Source organism: Haemaphysalis longicornis, unplaced genomic scaffold (genome assembly GCF_048455015.1).
Source record: "Haemaphysalis longicornis isolate Haplotype H1 unplaced genomic scaffold, Haemaphysalis longicornis Haplotype H1 scaffold_3, whole genome shotgun sequence".
Classification (NCBI taxonomy): Eukaryota; Metazoa; Arthropoda; class Arachnida; order Ixodida; family Ixodidae; genus Haemaphysalis; species Haemaphysalis longicornis.
Window position 1 is genome coordinate 167225774 of NW_027526335.1, and position 19539 is coordinate 167245312.

General features: G+C 47.4%; 1 protein-coding gene across 3 annotated transcripts in view; it reads right to left on the reverse strand.

Annotated features, from left to right (window-relative positions):
* Positions 1 to 16193, reverse strand: part of LOC144175581 (proton-coupled zinc antiporter SLC30A2-like) — a 112945-nt gene extending 96752 nt beyond the window's left edge. The window contains exon 1 of one of the 3 annotated variants that reach the window (XM_077704639.1): positions 16119 to 16193. In XM_077704639.1, coding sequence (XP_077560765.1) covers positions 16119 to 16138 — 20 coding nt within the window. In that variant the 5' untranslated portion in view covers positions 16139 to 16193. Of the gene's footprint in view, positions 1 to 3226; positions 3911 to 7624; positions 7654 to 16118 lie in introns of those variants that run through there. The other 2 variants (XM_077704640.1, XM_077704641.1) reach the window with 2 other exon arrangements.
* Positions 16194 to 19539: the final 3346 nt, after the last annotated feature.

Consider the following 19539-nt stretch of genomic DNA (forward strand, 5'->3'; position numbering starts at 1 on the left):
GAAAATCTGAAAGGCTCCAGTGATACGGCCCAAATTGATCATCATCTCGAGAAGCTTGAACAGGCAGCGTGTCGGGGCGATGGGACGATAACTAGCAGGGGAACATGGGTCTTTCCCCTTCTTTAGAGAAGCCACTATGATGGCCTCCCCCCTAGGTCTTAATGGTGCCCTGAAAGCCATATTTTGTTGTATAGGTGGAGAAGCGTTTCAGGTGGGTCTGCATGTAAGTGTTGTATCATAATGTAATGTTGTCTCCCCCAGGAAATAAAGGCTAACAAGTGCTCATAGCTACACTCAGCTCATGAAAATTGTGCGTTGTTTGTCGGAATCTTTAGAGTAACAAAACGAAGGCCACCACGTGCAAACAAAGTTCTTGTCGCTAATGTTTAGGGGGCCCATTTAATGTATTTGCTAACCAGCCCATAGCTAAAGCTGCGCGGCGGACGGTGCAGCTTTTTCGTTTCTGATAAGCCAACCCTCAAGCTCAGCTTGCTTAATTCTCTGCTCTTGCAAGTTGCTTTTCGAACTGCAAGTCAGACGTATACTTTAACCTTTCAGATCCTCCGCTGTGACGTAGTAATGAAATTACATACGTTTCTACCATAAATTCTTGCATAGTATTCACCTTCGAGAAACGTAAATGTCAAGGCTAGGGTATCTTTTATCACGTCATCATATTTGATCATTGGCATTTGTCCCAACAAAAATGCGCGCGTGGGGAAAACGTCCCGCTTTTTTTTCTAAGCTAAACAGCGCGTGGGCCAGCTTCAGGTGAACTTATTTTAGCCCTTCATAATCTTCAGAAGAATCACATTAGGCGATTTGAGCATATCACGAGTAATATTTGCGGTTCTCGATATCTAGGGAAAATGTGCGGAGGAAAGTTGCATATGATAGTCACACAGGGAGAGCTCGTTGCGCAGTCGTTTTTCGCAGTTGTAGAGACAAAATATGCTTCACGAACTTTCAATGTAATGCATATGGTCGGGGTTTCAGGCTCTGTTGAGTTTTATTTTCGCAAACTCACTTTTTCCCAGTGTTAAAGTCAACAAGATACTTTTAAATACTGCCGACTTTTACCTCAAACTATGTGTAACGTGTTGATTTTTTTGTTGCATTGTCTCTGCCGGAAATTAAATGCAATGCCCTGCCATAGAACCCGTAAGGTTTCTACCAGTACATAATACGCGCCACTGGCCCGGCCGCTCGATGGAAAGGTTTCATCGAGCGGCCGTGTCACTGGAATAGTCCCAACAGTGCCCTTAAGCTGTGTTTTGTTTTTAACAGTGCTTCAGCTTGCCGAACCAGCGACACCGATTCCTTGCGTGCTTTTTACCCACTCTCCACGTTCACTTCGTTGAAAAAATCAATAGAAGTGTTCAATCTCTACATGTTCTCCGTTGAGCGTCAGGTCGTGTTGACCAAATCAGTTTCGCTTTGAAGTGACGCGTGGACATAATTTCTTGTAGGAAATTCTGTTTCACATGGCTCGGTCTGTTCGTTTGTGATAGTTGCATTTACGCATCCGTTCCACTGTACAGCCAGGTTTAATTTGAACAGTGAAAACTTAACCATAACCATAACTTCTTGCTTCACAGTTCGAAACTATTGCTGCCGAGAATGCCACTTATAATGCCCCGTGTCAGCCACGTACTTATCACACCATTAGATCTGCCATAATTGATGGTTATCCATCATTGGCCGAAGCGTAATTTCTTCATGCCTTGCCATAGTTTGTTCCCAATGAACCACGATATACCGCAGTGTTCGCTTGTGCCCAAAAAATAATCTTTTGCAAACACGGAAAATGCTCTGCCACTCTGCCAAACGCACCGCAATAACAATGACGTTGGTTATTTACACACTAACAGATTGAGGCCTTGACAATGCCAAGAACACAGGCCAATATATACATGCAGCTGCTCGTATTCACGGTGCACAAATGCGAAACGCGGATGATACAAAAAACAGACATCTTGGTGTAGGGTCGTGCCATTCAAAATAGACGAGGGTGGTCTTAGTTTTTCTCAAGCATTTTATAGACGTTAGTCATTTCTATTGATAGCAGCTCCAAAAACTAAACTTGGCCGTTAACAAAGATGAAATCGTTGTTAGATCTGGGCCTAGGATAAATTCCTTACAGTTTCCTTTCGTCGTGAAAAAATATGCACGACATGAAGGGCATGATCAACGTGGGGGCTCTGTCTATCAGAAGAAATAAAAGTTTTTATTTTGCGCCGAACCATAGTGATGAAAAAATATTTCCATTTGCTTAATCTTTGAAACATCCAGAAGCGAAAGGTTTCACAACGGCGGACAGGTTGGTTACAGCGCCAATTCACGCACTGAGGCAGGCTTGTTAAAATTTCGGGGATTACGCCCAGAAGCCGCCCAAAAGGCGCATGACTTTTTCTTTTATCTCGCATTTCGCTGCTCCGAGCAGCTTTTCCGGTGTTATCAAACAGGCCAGTTTTATGTGCTTATCTATGATGACGCACACCACACGTGGTGCTCATCCAGCAACGCGAAAAACATTTGTCAAGTATACGCAATGCCGAAAGTTAGTAGAACACAAGGAATTACAAGCGCAACTGTACTTTTCCTGTCAGACAATTTTTTTTTCGCCAAAAAGCTTGTCGAAGCACCTTTTTTTTACAGTCCCAAAATAATCCCCGCAAATATGAACATTTGCCATTTGCTTTGACTCCTTTGTGGCCCTGATACTGTTGATTGATTGATTTTGGGGTGTAAAGCCCCGAAGCTATAGACCTGGGCTATCAGTGGAGGGCTCCAGATTAACTTTCACCGCCAGGGGATCTTTAACGCGCGCTGAAATTCGGACACATGGCCTGAAACTGTTGACGTGGCCTAGAAAAGTTTCACAAAGGCTCTGCACTAGCTCTCAGTTCTAATGCGACTACACACACACACACACACATACGCTGCGTTTACAGGGACCAAATGTCGGTTTAAGGCGTTATTTTTGCTCTCTCGCCAGTTTCTTGGCCCTCAAGGTTACTAGCGTCGCATCCGCCGCCACTTGTCTGCTCGCTATACACGATACACGCCGTATCGTCGCGAACGACGATAAAGAAGGCGCGGCGGCTTTTGCTCCTCAAGCAGACGCTGCGTTCCACCGACTCATGATCGACTACAGACGTCAGCCTCTGTTCCCGGGAGCGCAGCTGTGTAAGACCGACGCCGAGCCCCTCGAACAATAGCTTACCGGGGTTCTGATCCGACTGTCACGGCCTTTCGACGGCTGCGGGTGTCGACGACGTCGTCCCGATGAGCTCCGGCAGTGTCACAGGCGCGTCGATGAGCGACAAATGCCGATCGGAGTGGAGCAGTGGCCGCCGTCTCAGCAGATAAGTGGGGTGCTGCACACGAGACTCAGGTCGCTGCACCCGGCTCCCAAGGAGTTTCAACGCGCCGGCAGCAAACATGCCGCCATCGAGGGCCGCGGCCGCCATTGCATCATCGAATCCTGGAACCCTTGCAGAAGAACGGGAATGCGGTAAAAGGAAGACTAGTTGCAAAATGATCGGTGTGATTTACGCACATTCCCGGGTGCCCTGTAGATGGTGTAGTCGTAAACTTTATCTTCACTCGTGCATGCCAAGTTTATTTTTTGCTCTAAGTGCTTCGTGCCGCTTTAATCGGGGGCATGCCGCACATCTTATCGCAGAGCTATAGCAAGTGAGGAACCGAATCAGGAGCACGTTGCTTTGTGCACTGCTACTGGGGGCTATCGATCATTCCGAAACTGGGCCAAGAGTGGAAGTCGGGCTTCGAGCTCGCCCTCACTCCGCACTGATTAAGATGCGTTCTGTCACGGTCACTCGGTGAAAACACGGGAGCTTACTCCTGTCGCGTCACTAGTAAGAAGCGATAGCCGCGTATCTGATGCGCTCGACGGTCTGAATGTAGCCTTATAGCGCTGATCGCACCGCCTGGTATGGCAGGAAGCGTCATGCGCGGTAGCCAGGGTGAAACCTAGATCGTGCACCCCTCCGCTTTACGAAAACGACAATTAAATGCGACCCTCTTTTGTGAGGGATTGTGGTTGTTGTCTGAGTTTGGACATTGGCCACGGAGAAAGAGCGACATAGGAGGGGAAACGAGGCTTCCTAACGCAGCCATATAATGTCACAAGCGCTCGTCATACGTTAAGCTAGCGGCATCTGCCCCAGGTGAACAAACCACGGGGCTCCCGTTTTCGGCATTGCACTGCACTGCCACGGAAAGAAATGCGGCCGCTATCGTTTCGTCCTATACGGAGCACGTGGTTTCGTCCATAAGGTGGCGCTACCCTCTCCTTCATCGTCGCAGCGACGACGTTTGCAGTCCGCCTTGGTTTCGGTTGTGACATTATCGGGCCGCTCGCCCGCGCTTATCGCGATGGGCCGTTTCGCCTCCTATATATTCTTGCTCCTTGACTTTGACTCGCAGACGATTTGGGTCGACTCGTTCAGTTTTGACTTTGACTCGCACGTAGTTCTGACTTTTGATCACAGCTGCTTTGACTTTGACGCCTTGACATTTGATTTCTCCCAAAGAAAGCTCCGTGTTCATATATCGTCGTCGCTGAACGGAGGGGTACATGATTTTTCTGTCTAATATAGCGCGCCAATGCACCGCTTTCCAAATTCAGACTACTTTGGCCGCGTCGCAATAGCGCAGCCGGAGAGACGTCGGTTTTGTAACGCGAGAAACCCAGTTTTGATTCCTACCACCAGGAGCGTTTGTTTCTAAGGGCTCTTCCACGATCATCATCAGCATTAGCGAAAGTTGGGTTTTCTGCAGCGTGTTTTCGATGCGACATACGTCATCAGTCAGCTAGAAAACGTTTTGCTTTAAGTCGCTTTGAAAGGCTCATCAAAGTGTTAGTTGGCAGCATGCGCGCTGGTAAGCGACACCCGGTGGCGGTTAATACCGCTTTACAGCAGCCGTTCGTGAGACAATGCGGGATGTGGCAGGTCGATCATGCCTTTCATGCAGCAACTGCGGTAACTGCCACAGAAAATTTTGTCTCGGAACTAAAGTGGCCATTTTGGCTTGATAGCACTGAAACAGCGCCCGGATTACTTGTTTCCGGTACAAAAGCATCAAACAACGAAAGCCCCTCCCTTGAGAGAAAGATAGAAGGTGAAGCTTCCTTCCATGCAACCTGAGTCAAAGCACGAAATCCAAACTGTTTCCACCGTGTCAGAATGGTGCAATCGGATAGACGTCGGCTTCATAACGCGAGGGGCCCTGGTTCGATTGGCACCACGGGAAGCGTGTTTTTTTAAAGTGGGCTCGCCTTGTCGTCTTAGCTCGCTAACGGTCGATGCGACTGCCGGAATCAGGCGGCGCAGCGAGATAACGGACCTAACTCGAGCCTTCTCTACCGGGGTCAGGGAGTCACGCTGATGCTTCGAAAACCACGCGGTTTAAATAGTTATAATCGTTCAAACCTCGTGATTCGCCGGCCTCGTCATACATCTCTCCGTTGTTTACCGCAAACAAAACTGCAGTTATATTTCGACCGACCCAACGACCGCCCCTTTAGTTAGGAGCGGTCGTTGGGTTGGTTTTTTGTGATAGTAAGCGAAAAAAAGCGACCACGCAAGAAAACAATGGCGTGTTCGAAATGGCGCAGAAAGGCGCCAGCCACGCAAGAAAAAAAAAGGGGCGCATTCGAAACGACGCAGAAAGGTTCCAGCTGCGCAAAAAAAAAACGCATTCGAAATAACGCCAAACAGCTCCAGCATACGAAATTAAAGCAAGCGCAAAAAGAGCAGAACTCCCGCTGGCTCAGTTTCAGTCAGGGGGCGCGCGAGCAGTGTGAAGGCGGTAAATTCGAAATTAAGCAGTGAGCAGATAACGGGGCTGCAGCCAATTATGGCGAATCACTGCTCTGCACTTCCGACAGCTTTCACATGGAGTAGAACGGCTTTAATTTTTTTTGAAATGTTGGATGCGCCTCCGCGTATTATCGCTATGGTTTAGTGAAATTTATTGCGTAAAGCTGGCCTTCCTACATTGCGTTATGTATCGATATCAAACGCCATCAAACAGGCATAGAAAGCTTCGCTTGAAAAAGTTACTCCGCCTTCCCTCCTTGCGTAGCAGGCTCCCCACCGTATCGCGAATGGCTGATCACGACAGGCCGTGGAGATTGCGACAGCTGGGAGTTTCCACAGGACAAACGCCGGACACGAGATATGATGATATCGAAACGTTTCCCCTCGGTACGCCATTTCAGCAATGTATGTTTTCGTTAGCCGTTTGTCGGTCGTCCCTGTTGAAGCTCCAACAGAAACGCTATCGATATCTGCTTTCTTATCCTCAATCTATAACCTGATGGTCACGAAGATAGCAGCGGTGACCCCATAACGCGCGTGCGTGTGCTCAGGATAAGGGGGATTTTGAAATGTGAAGTGGCTTTTACGCGAACATCCAGTGATTTTCAGGGCGGGGTACTACGTAGTAAGTATACGTGTCTGGACGAAACAATATTGGCAAGAGGATAAAGTAAACCAAGCACAGGCAAAACAAGCAGCGGGGTCGCCTGCCAACCTAACAAGTACGCTGCTCACCGGGTCATCACACCGTTACGGAACCAGACTAAAATATACTGGAAGCCAGAAATCAAATCAGAGTAATAGATTCTGATATTGAAGATGAGAGCTTGATGGCGGCCGCGTTGACCGTTTTTCTGATGCAGGCGTGAAACGAAAGCACACGTGTGCGAAGACTTTAGCACACGTTGAAGATCGCCAGGTTGTTTAAATTATTCTGTAGCCGTCTACTACGGTACCTTAGTGCTTAGGTGAAGCTTCATCCTGTAACATCCCTTAATTCGAGCTTCTTATTTACCAAAAAAAAAACGATTGAAAGTACTGTAGAGTGACTGGCAAAAATTGAAATTCTCATTGCGGTCGGGATTGTTACCGCAAAGAGTACACGGGAGCGGTATTTCATGCGTTGTGAAGTATACGGTTTGATCGTGAAGAATAATAAATGTATCGAAAAAATACAGTTCTTAGCTAGAACTAGCTATACAGACAGGCAGACAGACAGGCATCACATTTTCAGGTTTAAGAAGTACGACAAAGACAAACCACACCCGTATGCCCATTTGCCACCCCGAAGAAGCACACGTGAACTACGGAAGCTGCACATCCATGACTATGATTTGGACAAGCGGACAGCCAGCTGCCGATCACGTGCATACCTTCGGTCGGAGGCACGCTGCCGCAAGCGCCGGACCTGAGCTGGATGAGACCGGCAGAAGGACCGGGCTATAGCGTGCCCAAAGGGAGTCCACTCAACCCACGTTCACAAGGTGAACGCCAGTATAATTTTTCTTTGCAGCGGGCTGTGCATTATCTTCTAAGAAGAAATCTGAATCCTGAATGACGGATTTACTATAGCGGAAGAGTGATCGAAACTTGAGGACCGGCGTAGCTCCTATAGTCTTTCTTGCTTTTTGCCTTAGACGGGGTGAAATCGAACGGTACAAACCTGTGGCGCAAGAACTTTAGGAGGCACGTATTGATATCTTTTTTACTGAAACCTTGCATAACAGTGCGTCATTAAAAATGAACAAATGTTTGGAAGCACCTTTTGAGCTCACCAAAAGCTATCCATCAACAGCCGTTCAAAATAAGTGCTTGTGGAGTGCTAGGAGGGACTTCTCTTCTCCTCTGGGTCTGTCCGCCACGATGCCGCAAGGTCCGGTAGCCCATGCTTCTTTACCCCGGCACTGGCGGTTTCGACGATGGGGGCGCTGCAGGAGATGATGCATCCCTCATGACTACGCCACTTGCAGCTGTGTCGTCACGTGTGCCAACAGTTTCTGTCAGCCATCATTGCTCATGATGGGAGGCTTTCGAGACAGTGTCCTTTACAGCAGTAGCGAGTGCGTCGAGAAATACTAGAAGTAACTATGAATATGCAACGACTCCATCCCCGGGGAACGCATCTAGGCTGTCGGCGTGTTGAGCCGTCGGCAGAACTTACTGTAAAGGAGAGACTCATCCACAAGACGTCTTCCGCTGTCACAGAGCTAGCTCCTATTAGGGCGGCAATGGATAATCTTCGCAGACCAGTGGCGAGCCTTGCAGCACTGATGCTACTTGCGCAGTGGCGGCGGTCACAGAAGTATCGACGCCGAAGTAACCACTCTCTCTCGACTTTGCAGTTTCCAGCGAAGCAACGCTGTGCAGTGGAGTCGATCGTGGTGATATCGCTGCCTTACAAGGATTATCGAGAGTTTGTCAGGACGCACATCTGCGAAATGACGTCACCTACGCAAACAGGATAAAGCAACGATGTCCAGTCGGACCCCACAGAACAGGCAGGATTTGAGAGAATCCAAGGTCGAGCTTTGCATTCAGTACCGAAACATCCTGTCGGAAGTGTCCCGAACTACCGAGAAATATGTTTAAGGCGCGGTAAACCGTCCTAGTAAAAATGGCGGAGGATTTTCTGCAGTGCGAATGTGAGCTCATTTTCAATATGGCGGACGTTTCGCGCTGGCTGGGCTGGCCTGGGTGCGCGCTAGTTCTGCTGATCGCTTTACGCGAGGGCTGCTACTGCAGCTCTAGCTAGTCGCATTCGACGCCTACAGTACCTGAAGACATCGACGCCTCGACTGGCATGAATAAAATACGAAAGAAGTCAGCGGGAACTGTTTATTGTACTTATAAAAGAAGAAAGTAAAATACGTACGAATAATGTTTACTACATTTGGTATTGTACATACATTGAGTAAATAAACTTCACATTGCAGTGATAGCTATGTAGCGCCCGCGACGTCATTTATTGAAACCTTTTTTATACAATACCGCCTGAACATGAGTCGCATGTGGGTTCATCATGCCAAACCTGTAGAGTATTTCAGGCACACAGTAGCGGCAATTTACTCTGTACAGGTGAATATGCATTAGTTAACTTAATTATGCACCGCAATATTATTGTTACTACTATCTCCACAATGGGCAGGCAGGCAGGCAAAATAGTTGGTCATATACAACTCTCCATACTTTTACAATGCAATATGCTATCATGCCATCTATTGCAAACAATTGTCTTTCTAGGCCTATTTCAAGTGTTTTTGCCGTCACACAATCGCTGCCTCCCCGATCATAAGTCAGTGCCTTCACAAAAACATAACACTCTTTAAGTCGCTGAACAACCCCCAAAGAAGGTTCAAATTTGGCCCAAAGCATTGAAGGCAACCGGCTAAGTCCTTTTCTTCGCAATACCCGACACTACGACTAACAGAGCAGTGCTTGCCCCATTCCTCATAATACAACGCCCGGTGTTAGCACAACCATGGCCAAGATCTTGCTTGAAATCATACTGCAAATTTTGTTTAAGTGGAATTTTATATAAGGCTCTGTTTGATATTTTCCAATTCTTTGTTTTTTTCCATTTAACAATTGAAGAACTTGTGGAAAAACTCCACTTTTAATGGTGATGCTCGACAGCCAGGCTCACAACAATGTGACTGTATAAAGACGTGAGAACTTAGATATGTATAGCCTTTGGACTGTTGAATTACAGGCTGAAGAAAAACTGTTGAAACTGTGGAGACCAGCGCATTTGTTTAAGGGTTGTAGATAGATCTGGACACGCAGAATGTCCACGAACTCTTTGTTCAGATACGTGGCTGACTCGGAAATGATCTGTTCTAATGAAAAATCTCGCCTTGTATAGGCTCCATTTGTGAGAGGTTCTGACGAAGCAGAGCTGCCATAGCGCTGTCCATTCCGCGTCGGCGGAAGTTTCTGCTAAAGCCCCTACGTACTGATCTCGCCAGCCGCCCAAAAAGCGGCTGTGGACGTGATGCAGGCGCTGCGAGTGCTAATTGCTTCCGCGACTAGAAAGCGACGCGCAAGGCAGTGAATGGGGAGACGCGCTCTGGGAGCAGCCGGCCGGTCTGCCTACAGGTCCGCCTACAAATGTTAGGCTTAACACTGCGGCGGATATTCGATTGTCGCTTTAGTAAGCGGTGCGGATGGCGACTTTTAATGGAGCCCGCCATCATATTACAAACTGATTGATTGATTGTGGGGTTTAACGCGCCGACGCAACGCAGGCGATGAGGCGCGCCGATGTGGAGGGCTCCGGATTAATTTTGACCACCTGGGGATCTTTATCGTGCGCCGAAATCTCGTACACACGGGCGTTTTAAATGCAGAGCATTTCAGTAACTCACGATGTCATCCGCGTTGGCGTCCGTAGTCCGCACGCTCGCTGCGCATGCGCGTCGAGTCGAGGCGAAAGCGAACACTCTCTCGCGAGGGGCATTGGATTGGATTCGAACACTCTCTCGCGAGGGCATTAGATTGGATTCGATTGGATTGGCTTGGATTGGATTGGATTAAAGTGGATTGTGTGGGATTGTGTTGCGTCATAGCCGCGGCACGTTGCGTCATAGCCGCGGCAGACGCGCTGGGGCCGGCGCATGTGCAGTGCTCTCTCTTCCGCGGTTTCCTCTCCTTCGGGCGCGCTGCGCATATAACCGGTGCGCCGTTCTCCGGCGAAGCAACATCCGCGCTTGGCTCAAACACCTAGGGTCCTCGCCGCTTTACAAGTACGCCAACGTCGTCGACTGGGACCGGCTTACGCAGTCCCTTCAACGTATATAAGCGGCGGAGCGCGCGTTCGGAATTCAGTCAAGGGCGTCTTTGCTTGGCTTTCGCTTGACGTGATGCTTTGCTTGCCTCGAGTAGATGCGACGCATTTACTCGAGTTCCCCCCGTGGGAAGATGCGGGCGGCTTTTTTAAGTAAGCGACCCCAAACCATCCACCGCCGGCGCCGGCGGCGTCCACAGTGCTCCTCTATATTTGAAAAAGAAACAGCATCCGGCGCCAGGTTTCGATCCGAGGACTTTGCGGCCGCAGCGCGACGCTCTACCGACCAAGCCACGGACACGACGCTGATATCAGTGTTAGTGACGCGCCTTATATCTTTAACGCATTCAAACTACGTCGTCAGCGGCGTGCGTTGGCGACTCAGCGGCGTTATAGCGGCTTGATAACTGCGTGGTGTACACGTGATACTACAAACCCGATGGAAGAGATGGAAGAGAATGCGGCGAGGCGGTGGGCTGCGGGGGCCGAGCGCAAGCGCCGCAAGCGGGCCGACAACCGTGCATTCGCAATTTCACATTCTCCCCCTCGGGGAAATGCGGGGGAATTTTTTGCTTTTCTCCTCCATCATACATCATATCACAGACTCCTTTCTCATATGTGCTGCCTTGTTTGGGACTTCAGTCCCATTTAGTGCAGCGGTAAGTTAACAAGCTATCGCTCGAGCTACCGGCGGCGGCCTGCACCACATCGCGGCTGCGGCCGCCACCTGTGCAGCGACCCGCCGCTCCCTCAGTGCGCCAGTCGTGTGCGCGGCGTGTTTTCGCATGCAGTGTAATAAAAGCAATAAAAGTAGAGTGCCTGTAACAGCTATAGAACTTAAGTCGCAGCCAGTTGCCTCTTTGTGTTTCTCTGGGATTCGTCGGGGGGGAACTTGTCAAAGCTTGCAGGGTACCCCAATATTCTTGGACAGTAGTCCAAAAGCCAGCAGCAGCCAGACATGGTGTTTTGTAGCGCAGCCGGTGGGCCGCACCCATCACTCGGGCTCGCTTGCTGATCCGATCAAACAGGTAACTGTGGAAACTGAGGTTCACGTTGACGTCGCTCCAGTCGCTAACGTGGTACGACATGACTGAAACTTTGTTATGCTGGAAATACATTGACTTCATGGTTAGTGGCACTAGCGATGGGTCCCGATCTTCACAATGAGCATTTAAGTACTTTTTAGAAGCGAAATAAAAGATATAATAAACGTTTGCTGTACCCAGCACATCGTGTTTGAGTGCCTGGCATACACAGGAAGCCTACAGCAGGCTTTTACAGGCTTAAGATTTGATGTCACAACGCCTTTAATTTTTTATTTTTAAAGACTTCTTGCAGTGCAAAAGAGAACTCTTCGCTGCACTGAGCAAGTATCTTGTGCGCACCACTCTGCTGCGTTATTTCGTCAATACGGTTTTCTTACAATACCTACATCAGTTGCTTGACCTTCAGCATTGTCTTTATATTCGCAGTGAAATATCAACGAACCCACCATTTCTCCAACCTTATATACCAGTGAATGCGGACACGATCTTCGGCCGAGTTGTCTCAGGACGCCAGTAATCTAAACAATCTATGGTAAACAAAAATTAGATTAGCGAATTCCCACCTTTCTCAACAATCACCCACATATTGTAAAATTAATGCAACAAATTGCGTCATGGCTCGTACTAAAGAGAAAATTAACAAATCACCTAATGTCTTGAAGTGTAACGCTTTACTCTGTGTAGTTGTCCACCCTGCTGTGATTGCTGCTATATTGCTTTTTAAAACATATATTTCTGGTGTTTTCTGCAGACTTTGTGTAGCAAATTTCTATAATTTGTACCTTCTCTTTTGTTTCACACCCTTGCTGTGCAATGTCATGTGTACGAAGGAGGAGAGGCCGCCATGAGGCAAAATGAATATGCCTTTTGCTTCTCCCCCCGAGACACTGTTTGGCTGGATCAAATGACATAATATAAAATGAAGCCATCTCACCCCGCAGCTAACACATGTGTGAGTTAATTAAGCGCATTGCACACTCCTATGTCACGAGACAGGCAAAGAATCTCGCTCTAGTGACTGCCAGGTAATTCAGGTATCCAGCGGAACATCATGCCATCGAACGTGGTCACTTCGGCCCCCAGAGACAGCGGTCCATCATTGACCCCGTCGGTGAATATTACGGGACTCTGCTGTCTTCAGTATCCTCCGAACTGTATCTGTCCTTTTTGACTTTACTGTTTTATATTGTTTTAATGCTTTCTTCTGCCGTGTTTGTATGCTCTAGACTTGTCTATCGCATGTGTTAATGCATTCGTGAATTTACTGCAACTTTGATTGAAATATTTAATTTAAATCTCATTTTGCTTTCTTTTTTAGTTAAGGTATTCACCAGTTCTCTCTCTTGGTGAAGGCAATAGCCACGCATCAGATGGCCTCCCCTCGTCACTGGTTGTCTTCAAAGTCAATAGTTTTTACGGGTGGACGCATTGAACAGCGACATTCTCTAGGCACTGATAATCCGAAGTTGTTTACAACTCATTCTTCTTGGCGGCCGATCGCCAAAAGTCATGTAACAGCGAAATTTTGACGTTGTCGCAACGTCCGGCTAGCTTACTTGCTTGTGAAAAGGAAATGACAGGGTTAGATGACAAAGAAAAGCGCAGCCTTTTCTAGCATGCGCATCTACGTACAACTCATCTATAGCTGTAGCAGACACTCGCAGGCATAGGCAGATCATTATACTTGCAAATCACGCCTAGCCTTACATAGAGCAACAACCTGATTTTTCATGTAGACGATATTTGACGTAGCAGATTCCGACCTTTGCTATAAGCAGTGGTATGAAGAGGGGTTTCCCGGAGCTGCGACATGTTCGTGGGCACATTACCACTCCATCACTGTCGTAGACGCACAAATAGCAGCTGCAACGCACGTGAACGGCTTGGCTGGGGTCACGCTGCTGTCGGCGGCTGCAAGAGAATGCGCGCGGCCCTGCTTCGAGAATCTACGGCATGTGTTAAGGGAAAAAACCCTTTTGTAACTTTTAGCCGTTAGTACTTCTCCCGATCTATCACGCCCAACTAAAGCCGAGTTGGTCGAATCGCAGCTGAGAGCACTGAGCAACAATAAACTTTCATTGATCAAGACAAACTTTCAGTGCGTTAGCATTCTCGGTTTGTTTCAGAGAAATCTCGTCCGTACGTAACGCGTGGAAGGATACGCTTCGCAGGTATATGCGGGCTATGTGGGTGGTTTTGCGAAATGTCCTAAGGCCTTCTATTCATAAAAGACCCTTAATCTATCTAAATTCCCTTTTTTATATAAACGTTAGGGTTGGAAAGAAGCCGCCTGAGGTGCATATTTATTTTCGGGCATAAACAGCTATGCAGCGTTTTAACCATGCACAGGTACAAGCGTCGGTTGCTTTCTAGTCATATTCGGTGAAGTTCCTGGTTAAAACAGTAACTTCACATAAGTTGAAATATGCGTTATCACCATTGCTTTTTACTTTTATAGTTATTGTCTTCACGGCTGACAGCAATAAAAACATATGAAACATGATTCGTTAGCTGCATGATTGCATATATTATTTGCACATTACAGTATGCGAGAATTCACGTCATGTTTGAAATAAAAAGTTGGCTTTCATCACCACCGGTCACTTATTGGCAGCAAAACTATAATAGAAGTGCAGGTTGAGAAGCAATGCATTGTCTTATTTTGGGAAAACGCTTCTGTGTGCCTCATTCTGGGGGGTTTCACATTTTTCTTTCCATTATTTACAGGTTCTGCAGCGACAAAAAGAATCAGAGGGGAGAGAAATTTACACGGTATTCATGGTACAAATGCATGGCCGAGACTAAAAACCTCATCGCTAATACACTCCCACAACACGTTTAAAAATACTGCAGGCTAGGCAAAACCCTAAAAAGCGTGTCAGAGGGACAGTTAAATACAGCACTTAGCAACTTATGCCACATACTAACGGATTGTAGAAAGAACGGTTACTCCAAAACGTCCATACGGCAAAGTATTTAGCGAGTTTTCCGGCTATGGTCAGATATCTGCGAGACAAAATTTGGATTAAATAAAAATTTGTAAAGATCAATGTTAGTTTATTAAACGTGTACGATAAAGCAAATTAGGTGGATAGGCGGCCTACGCTTGGTTAAAGATTCCCGATTAAGCTTTGTAATACTGGTGCACAAGTTGTAATTATCAATCACAAAGTAGGCGACACGGTTCTGAAACGCTCTAACAATCGCACAAGCCACCAAGTTGCATGTCCCAAGCGCCACAGACGGAGTCCATGACGGACCTTAGATTAGCGAAATAAAGAAAGTATGTTGCTTTAGTGGAGCATCGCTGAAATTCCGCCGACGAAAGAAGCGTACGGTAGCCAGAAAACAGACATGATCAGCCGCTCTTTTCCAGGTTAGCTCGAACTAAGTTAACACCGACGTATTGAGAGGCACATTGTCAACGAAATATATTGAATGAATGGAGGTGCGGGTGCGCTAAAAACATATGGGCTGCCATTTCTTTTCGTCTGAAGTGATTTTCTATTTTTGAGTGCAGTGCCTAATTGAGTGTAGATTATTTTGAAGACGGCGTGCGTCATGCGACGCCCTCATACAACATTTGTGACACTGCCATCTTGCGTGTTACAAATAATAGAGTGTTGGGCGTAAAATAAAGTGAAACGTTCGTACATCCCGGAGGATTGCAAAATCACTCCATGGTACATATCTGGTAGATACTTCTATCAGAGTATAAAAAGTCATACTAATCATGAAGTATTTCCTTCGTTCTGTGACGCTTCTTTGTTGTATAAGCGATACTTCGAGAATTAACGGCAACTGAACAGCAGGACAAAGAAAGCGAATGACATGATACGAGAGAGTAGTGCTTATGTTTCGTTCCTTACTGTGCCCACAAGATTAATTTTCGCTAAATAAATACAAGCACCCATTAAATGGCTCAGTTGCAAACTTCGGCAGCTTAGTGTAGCAGAAGATTCCGTCTACAGCGATCACAATAAAATGGTAAGAAATGCTTAAGATACACGCTCCGCACGCTTACCAAAAAAGGATTCGCAGCAAATGATGCCCTTCGGAAGAAGCGAGCCACTTTATCGGTGTTGGACAAGTGGTCGTCAGAAGATGGATAGCACTTAACTTGGGCGTCATCACAAACACATGGGATGCCCCTATATAAACGCATTAAAAGGAGAACACCGCCACTAGGATTACCGCCACAGCTGAAGATGAGAGTTGTTCCCAACTCTACAGCCTGCACGTAATGACAATGACCCCAAGAATACTTATCTTCCACCATCGCTCACCGGTCAAAAAGGTCGTATATTCATGTGGTAAGTTCACACCAAGGTAGCGACATTTGCTTAGAAAAAAGCGCCAAAATAAAGCTTCCTCAGAATATGTCACGTAGCGAATGCTTGGGAAGCCGTTCAAAAATAGAGGAATGTTTCCAACAAATATCTTGCCGCTTGCGATGTCATGGAAAAAGCACTGGAACAGGGCGTTATTTCTGTCTCCGTGTTTCTAAGGGAAGGGCGTTACTAGGCTCACCGGACGATTTTTCGTGAACGCTAGAAGTACGCTACCGTAGTTATCGGAGGTGCTAATCAAGAGTCCGCGTAATGACGTCATCACCGCCAACCGGAAACGCCAACGGCGGCAGCTAGAAACGAGCTCCCCCCAAATATGGAATCGGGCTTAGCGACAGCATGCAGGAGCATGGAAACATGGAGGCGCCTTGTGAGCTCGCCGGCAATGATTCCACGGCGGGGAAGAAGGCTAACGCCGCATCTGCGCAATAAAGTTCATTCCTTACTCATCAGTGCTCTGACGGCGGCCGGCAGACACGACTGCTAGTCGTTCCCGGATATGACGCCATCAAACCAAAGAGCCTGTCTCACTAGAACTGGTGCTGGCGGCAACATGACGTCACTAACCATCCACAAGGGCCCATAATTCGCGTAAGGTACTCAGAAAACCAATAAAAGCCCATATGTTGAACTGAATTACAAACTAAAGTATGTCCTAGTTACAAATTTTATCTTCTAAACAGTAAATGGGGTGTAATTATACTAACTTGCAAATTACCTTTCGAGTCTCCTACGACCCCGGCACCGCCGCAAGCTATGTCTGCCTAACGATAGATGGTGCCTCGCGGCTAAGTCCAGGCCCCGCCACAAAGCACACAGAATATATCGTCGAGAAAAAGTTAACAAAAGCTAAACTTCATGCATTAATCATGGCCTCTGGGATCTGATGCCAACGGCACGCCGCCGGCAGCCGATCGGGGAGGCGATGCATGAACAAAATGACGTCCTTTTTGCTGCGGGAACTTTCATTTCGTCTTACGGCCAGCGCTGGCGGGGTGCACCTAAGCTAGACAGAGAGAGAAAAATTATTTTGAGTAAAACGAAGGGGAATGACGCTGTCAGAGAGCTTCATAAAGTCTGGGTGCCTCCATCCAGGCTCCCACTGATGGCCTTCTCGATGACGTCCACCAAGCCACGTTGCCCTTCTCTGATCTTCTGGGCGCCAGCCTCCCTTAAGTGTAGTAGTGTGTAACTTGCACGTAAAGAGGGCATTCCCATTATATGTGTTGTTGATCTATCTTTCTGCGTTGCAGAAGTTGTACTCTAGCTGGTGTGTGTAGCGTAGACATGTAAGTGTTCATAAAATTTTGAGGGGCGTGAAAAAAAAAACGATTTTGTATATTTCTTTTTTTTTCAGAAATTATGCAAAATTGAAAAAGACAACCCCACGCAGATCTATAAAAAATTCGACACACTGGTTAGTGAGAAAGACTTAGATTGATTTGATTGATTGTAGGGTTAAACGCGCCGACGCAACGCAGGCGATCAGGCGCGCCGTAGTGGAGGGCTCCGGACTCATTTAGACCACCTGGGGATGTTTAACGTGCACCGAAATCTCGTACACACGGGCGTTTTTGCTTTTCGCCTCCATCAGAAAAGCGGCCGCCGTGGCCGAGAAAGCCTTAGATGCCTCATTAAACGCGAAAAGCGACTGTATACGAATGAAACCAAATTACAGCCGTTGTAAAAGTAAAACCAGGAAGTTAAATACGCATAAAAACTTATTTGGGTTCGAATGGGATTCGAACCCGGGTCGCCAACAGTCGCCGCCAAGTGTGGTAACTACAGCCCTAACCTTGTAAAGTGCGAGGAAGGAACAAGAATTATCCAGATGCCCGCTGCATGACAGGTGAACGTCACGTCACCGCAAACACGATGCAGCAGTGAAGAAGTCTTAGAAAATCGCTGGCTTTCGCCTTCGAATCACTTTAGAGACTTAGGCACCGGATACGTTTTTCCTTTAACACTGAAAAAAATATAATTGCTGCATACTGCATCACAAAAACTCCCGCAAAGCTTTGGCTCTCAAAATCTGCGCGATTTCAGGTCAGGGCATCGATTTCGGAAAGCGTTTGCCTCACTGCAGATTGGTCACATCACAACAAATTTCCCCCATAGAAGATCTTTTTTTTAATGTTATCCTGGCTGAAAAACGAAGAAAAACTGTGTTGTTCTCTTGCTTTTCTGGTTTTGGTGAATATCGTGGTTAAGTACATTTCACTTGTCTCTGGTTTCACTTTTTGTAGAGCCCCATGAGGGAATTGAAGTGACGACGCACGGGTAATCGTTGTGGGTGTCGTTTGCAGCTTCGCACTCCAACCACATTCACAGCGTAGGTTGGAGCCGCATGTTTTGTGAGTTAAATAAGGTAGCTCAGGCTACATCACTTGTAGTATTAGCATGATGTGTCTTGTTTGCAAGATCGGTGCGTGACGGGCAAGCGTTATCGACGCCAGTATTCTATCGGCGTATTCTGTTCCATTCGCGGCTACCGTGGCTTGCGTAGGGGGGAGCGGGGATCTAAGGTAGCTTTTCTTGACTTAAATAAGGGAGCTTTGGTTACATCGCTCGTAGCACAAGTATAATTGGCCGCGCCTCCACGATCGGTGCGTAAGAAACAAACGTTATGACTGCTCAAGTTTATCAAATACGGCCAAAATAAAACACACCCGACAATATTCGTTGGCAGCCTCAGTTAGTATACCGAATTCCTGGCCTTCGCCACGTCTCCTGGCATGGTCGAGAGGTTGGGTGTTGGTCTTCTGTTTTGAAATTCCATGGTTCGAATCTTGGCAAAAAAACTCGCTGTTCTGTTTTGTTTGTTTGGTTGTTTTTGCGGTGAGGGCATAATGAGCTTGTTCTTACAGGATACAGGAAGAGCGCCAGAGTACCTAGCCTTTAATCTACACGTGAATTTCGACTCTAACCGTAGTAGTGCGGCAGCGCTAAAACTTATTTTGCTTACGCTTTGAATGCCTGGCTTGCTGGTGATGTCACGTCCGCTCCCGCCTCTGCGTCGACGCCACGCCGGAGCACCGTGCCCGCCGCCGTTGCACTGGACGCGCATGCGTGCGCTGAAGTATTCTTATCTGCGCTTCGGATGTTACCGCTCCTTGCGAGGAATGCATACCACCTGTTTTTAGTAAGTCTGCTTTCTGCTTTTCACGAAGTATATTACCGCTGACTGATCGGATTGGCGCGCTCACGGTACCAAGAAAACGTAAAACTGATTTGATTTGATTGTAGGGTTTAAGGCCTATAAACGGTACCTCCGGCAAGATCGTTCCGTCCCGTCCAAAATCATTCCGGCGGCCGGAACGCAGTGCCTTCGGGCCGAAAATCGCTTTCCGCCAGAAGTTGGCCAACTTCAACTTTTCGCCGGTCCGCGATGATGACGCGTTTCGCCAGCCATCATCCGACGCCCCGATTGGTTCCTACCGACCTCCTACTGGCCAATCAGGGCTATCAGAAGGTTTCAGGCTAAACAACATGGCGGCGTTGCTCAAGCGAAG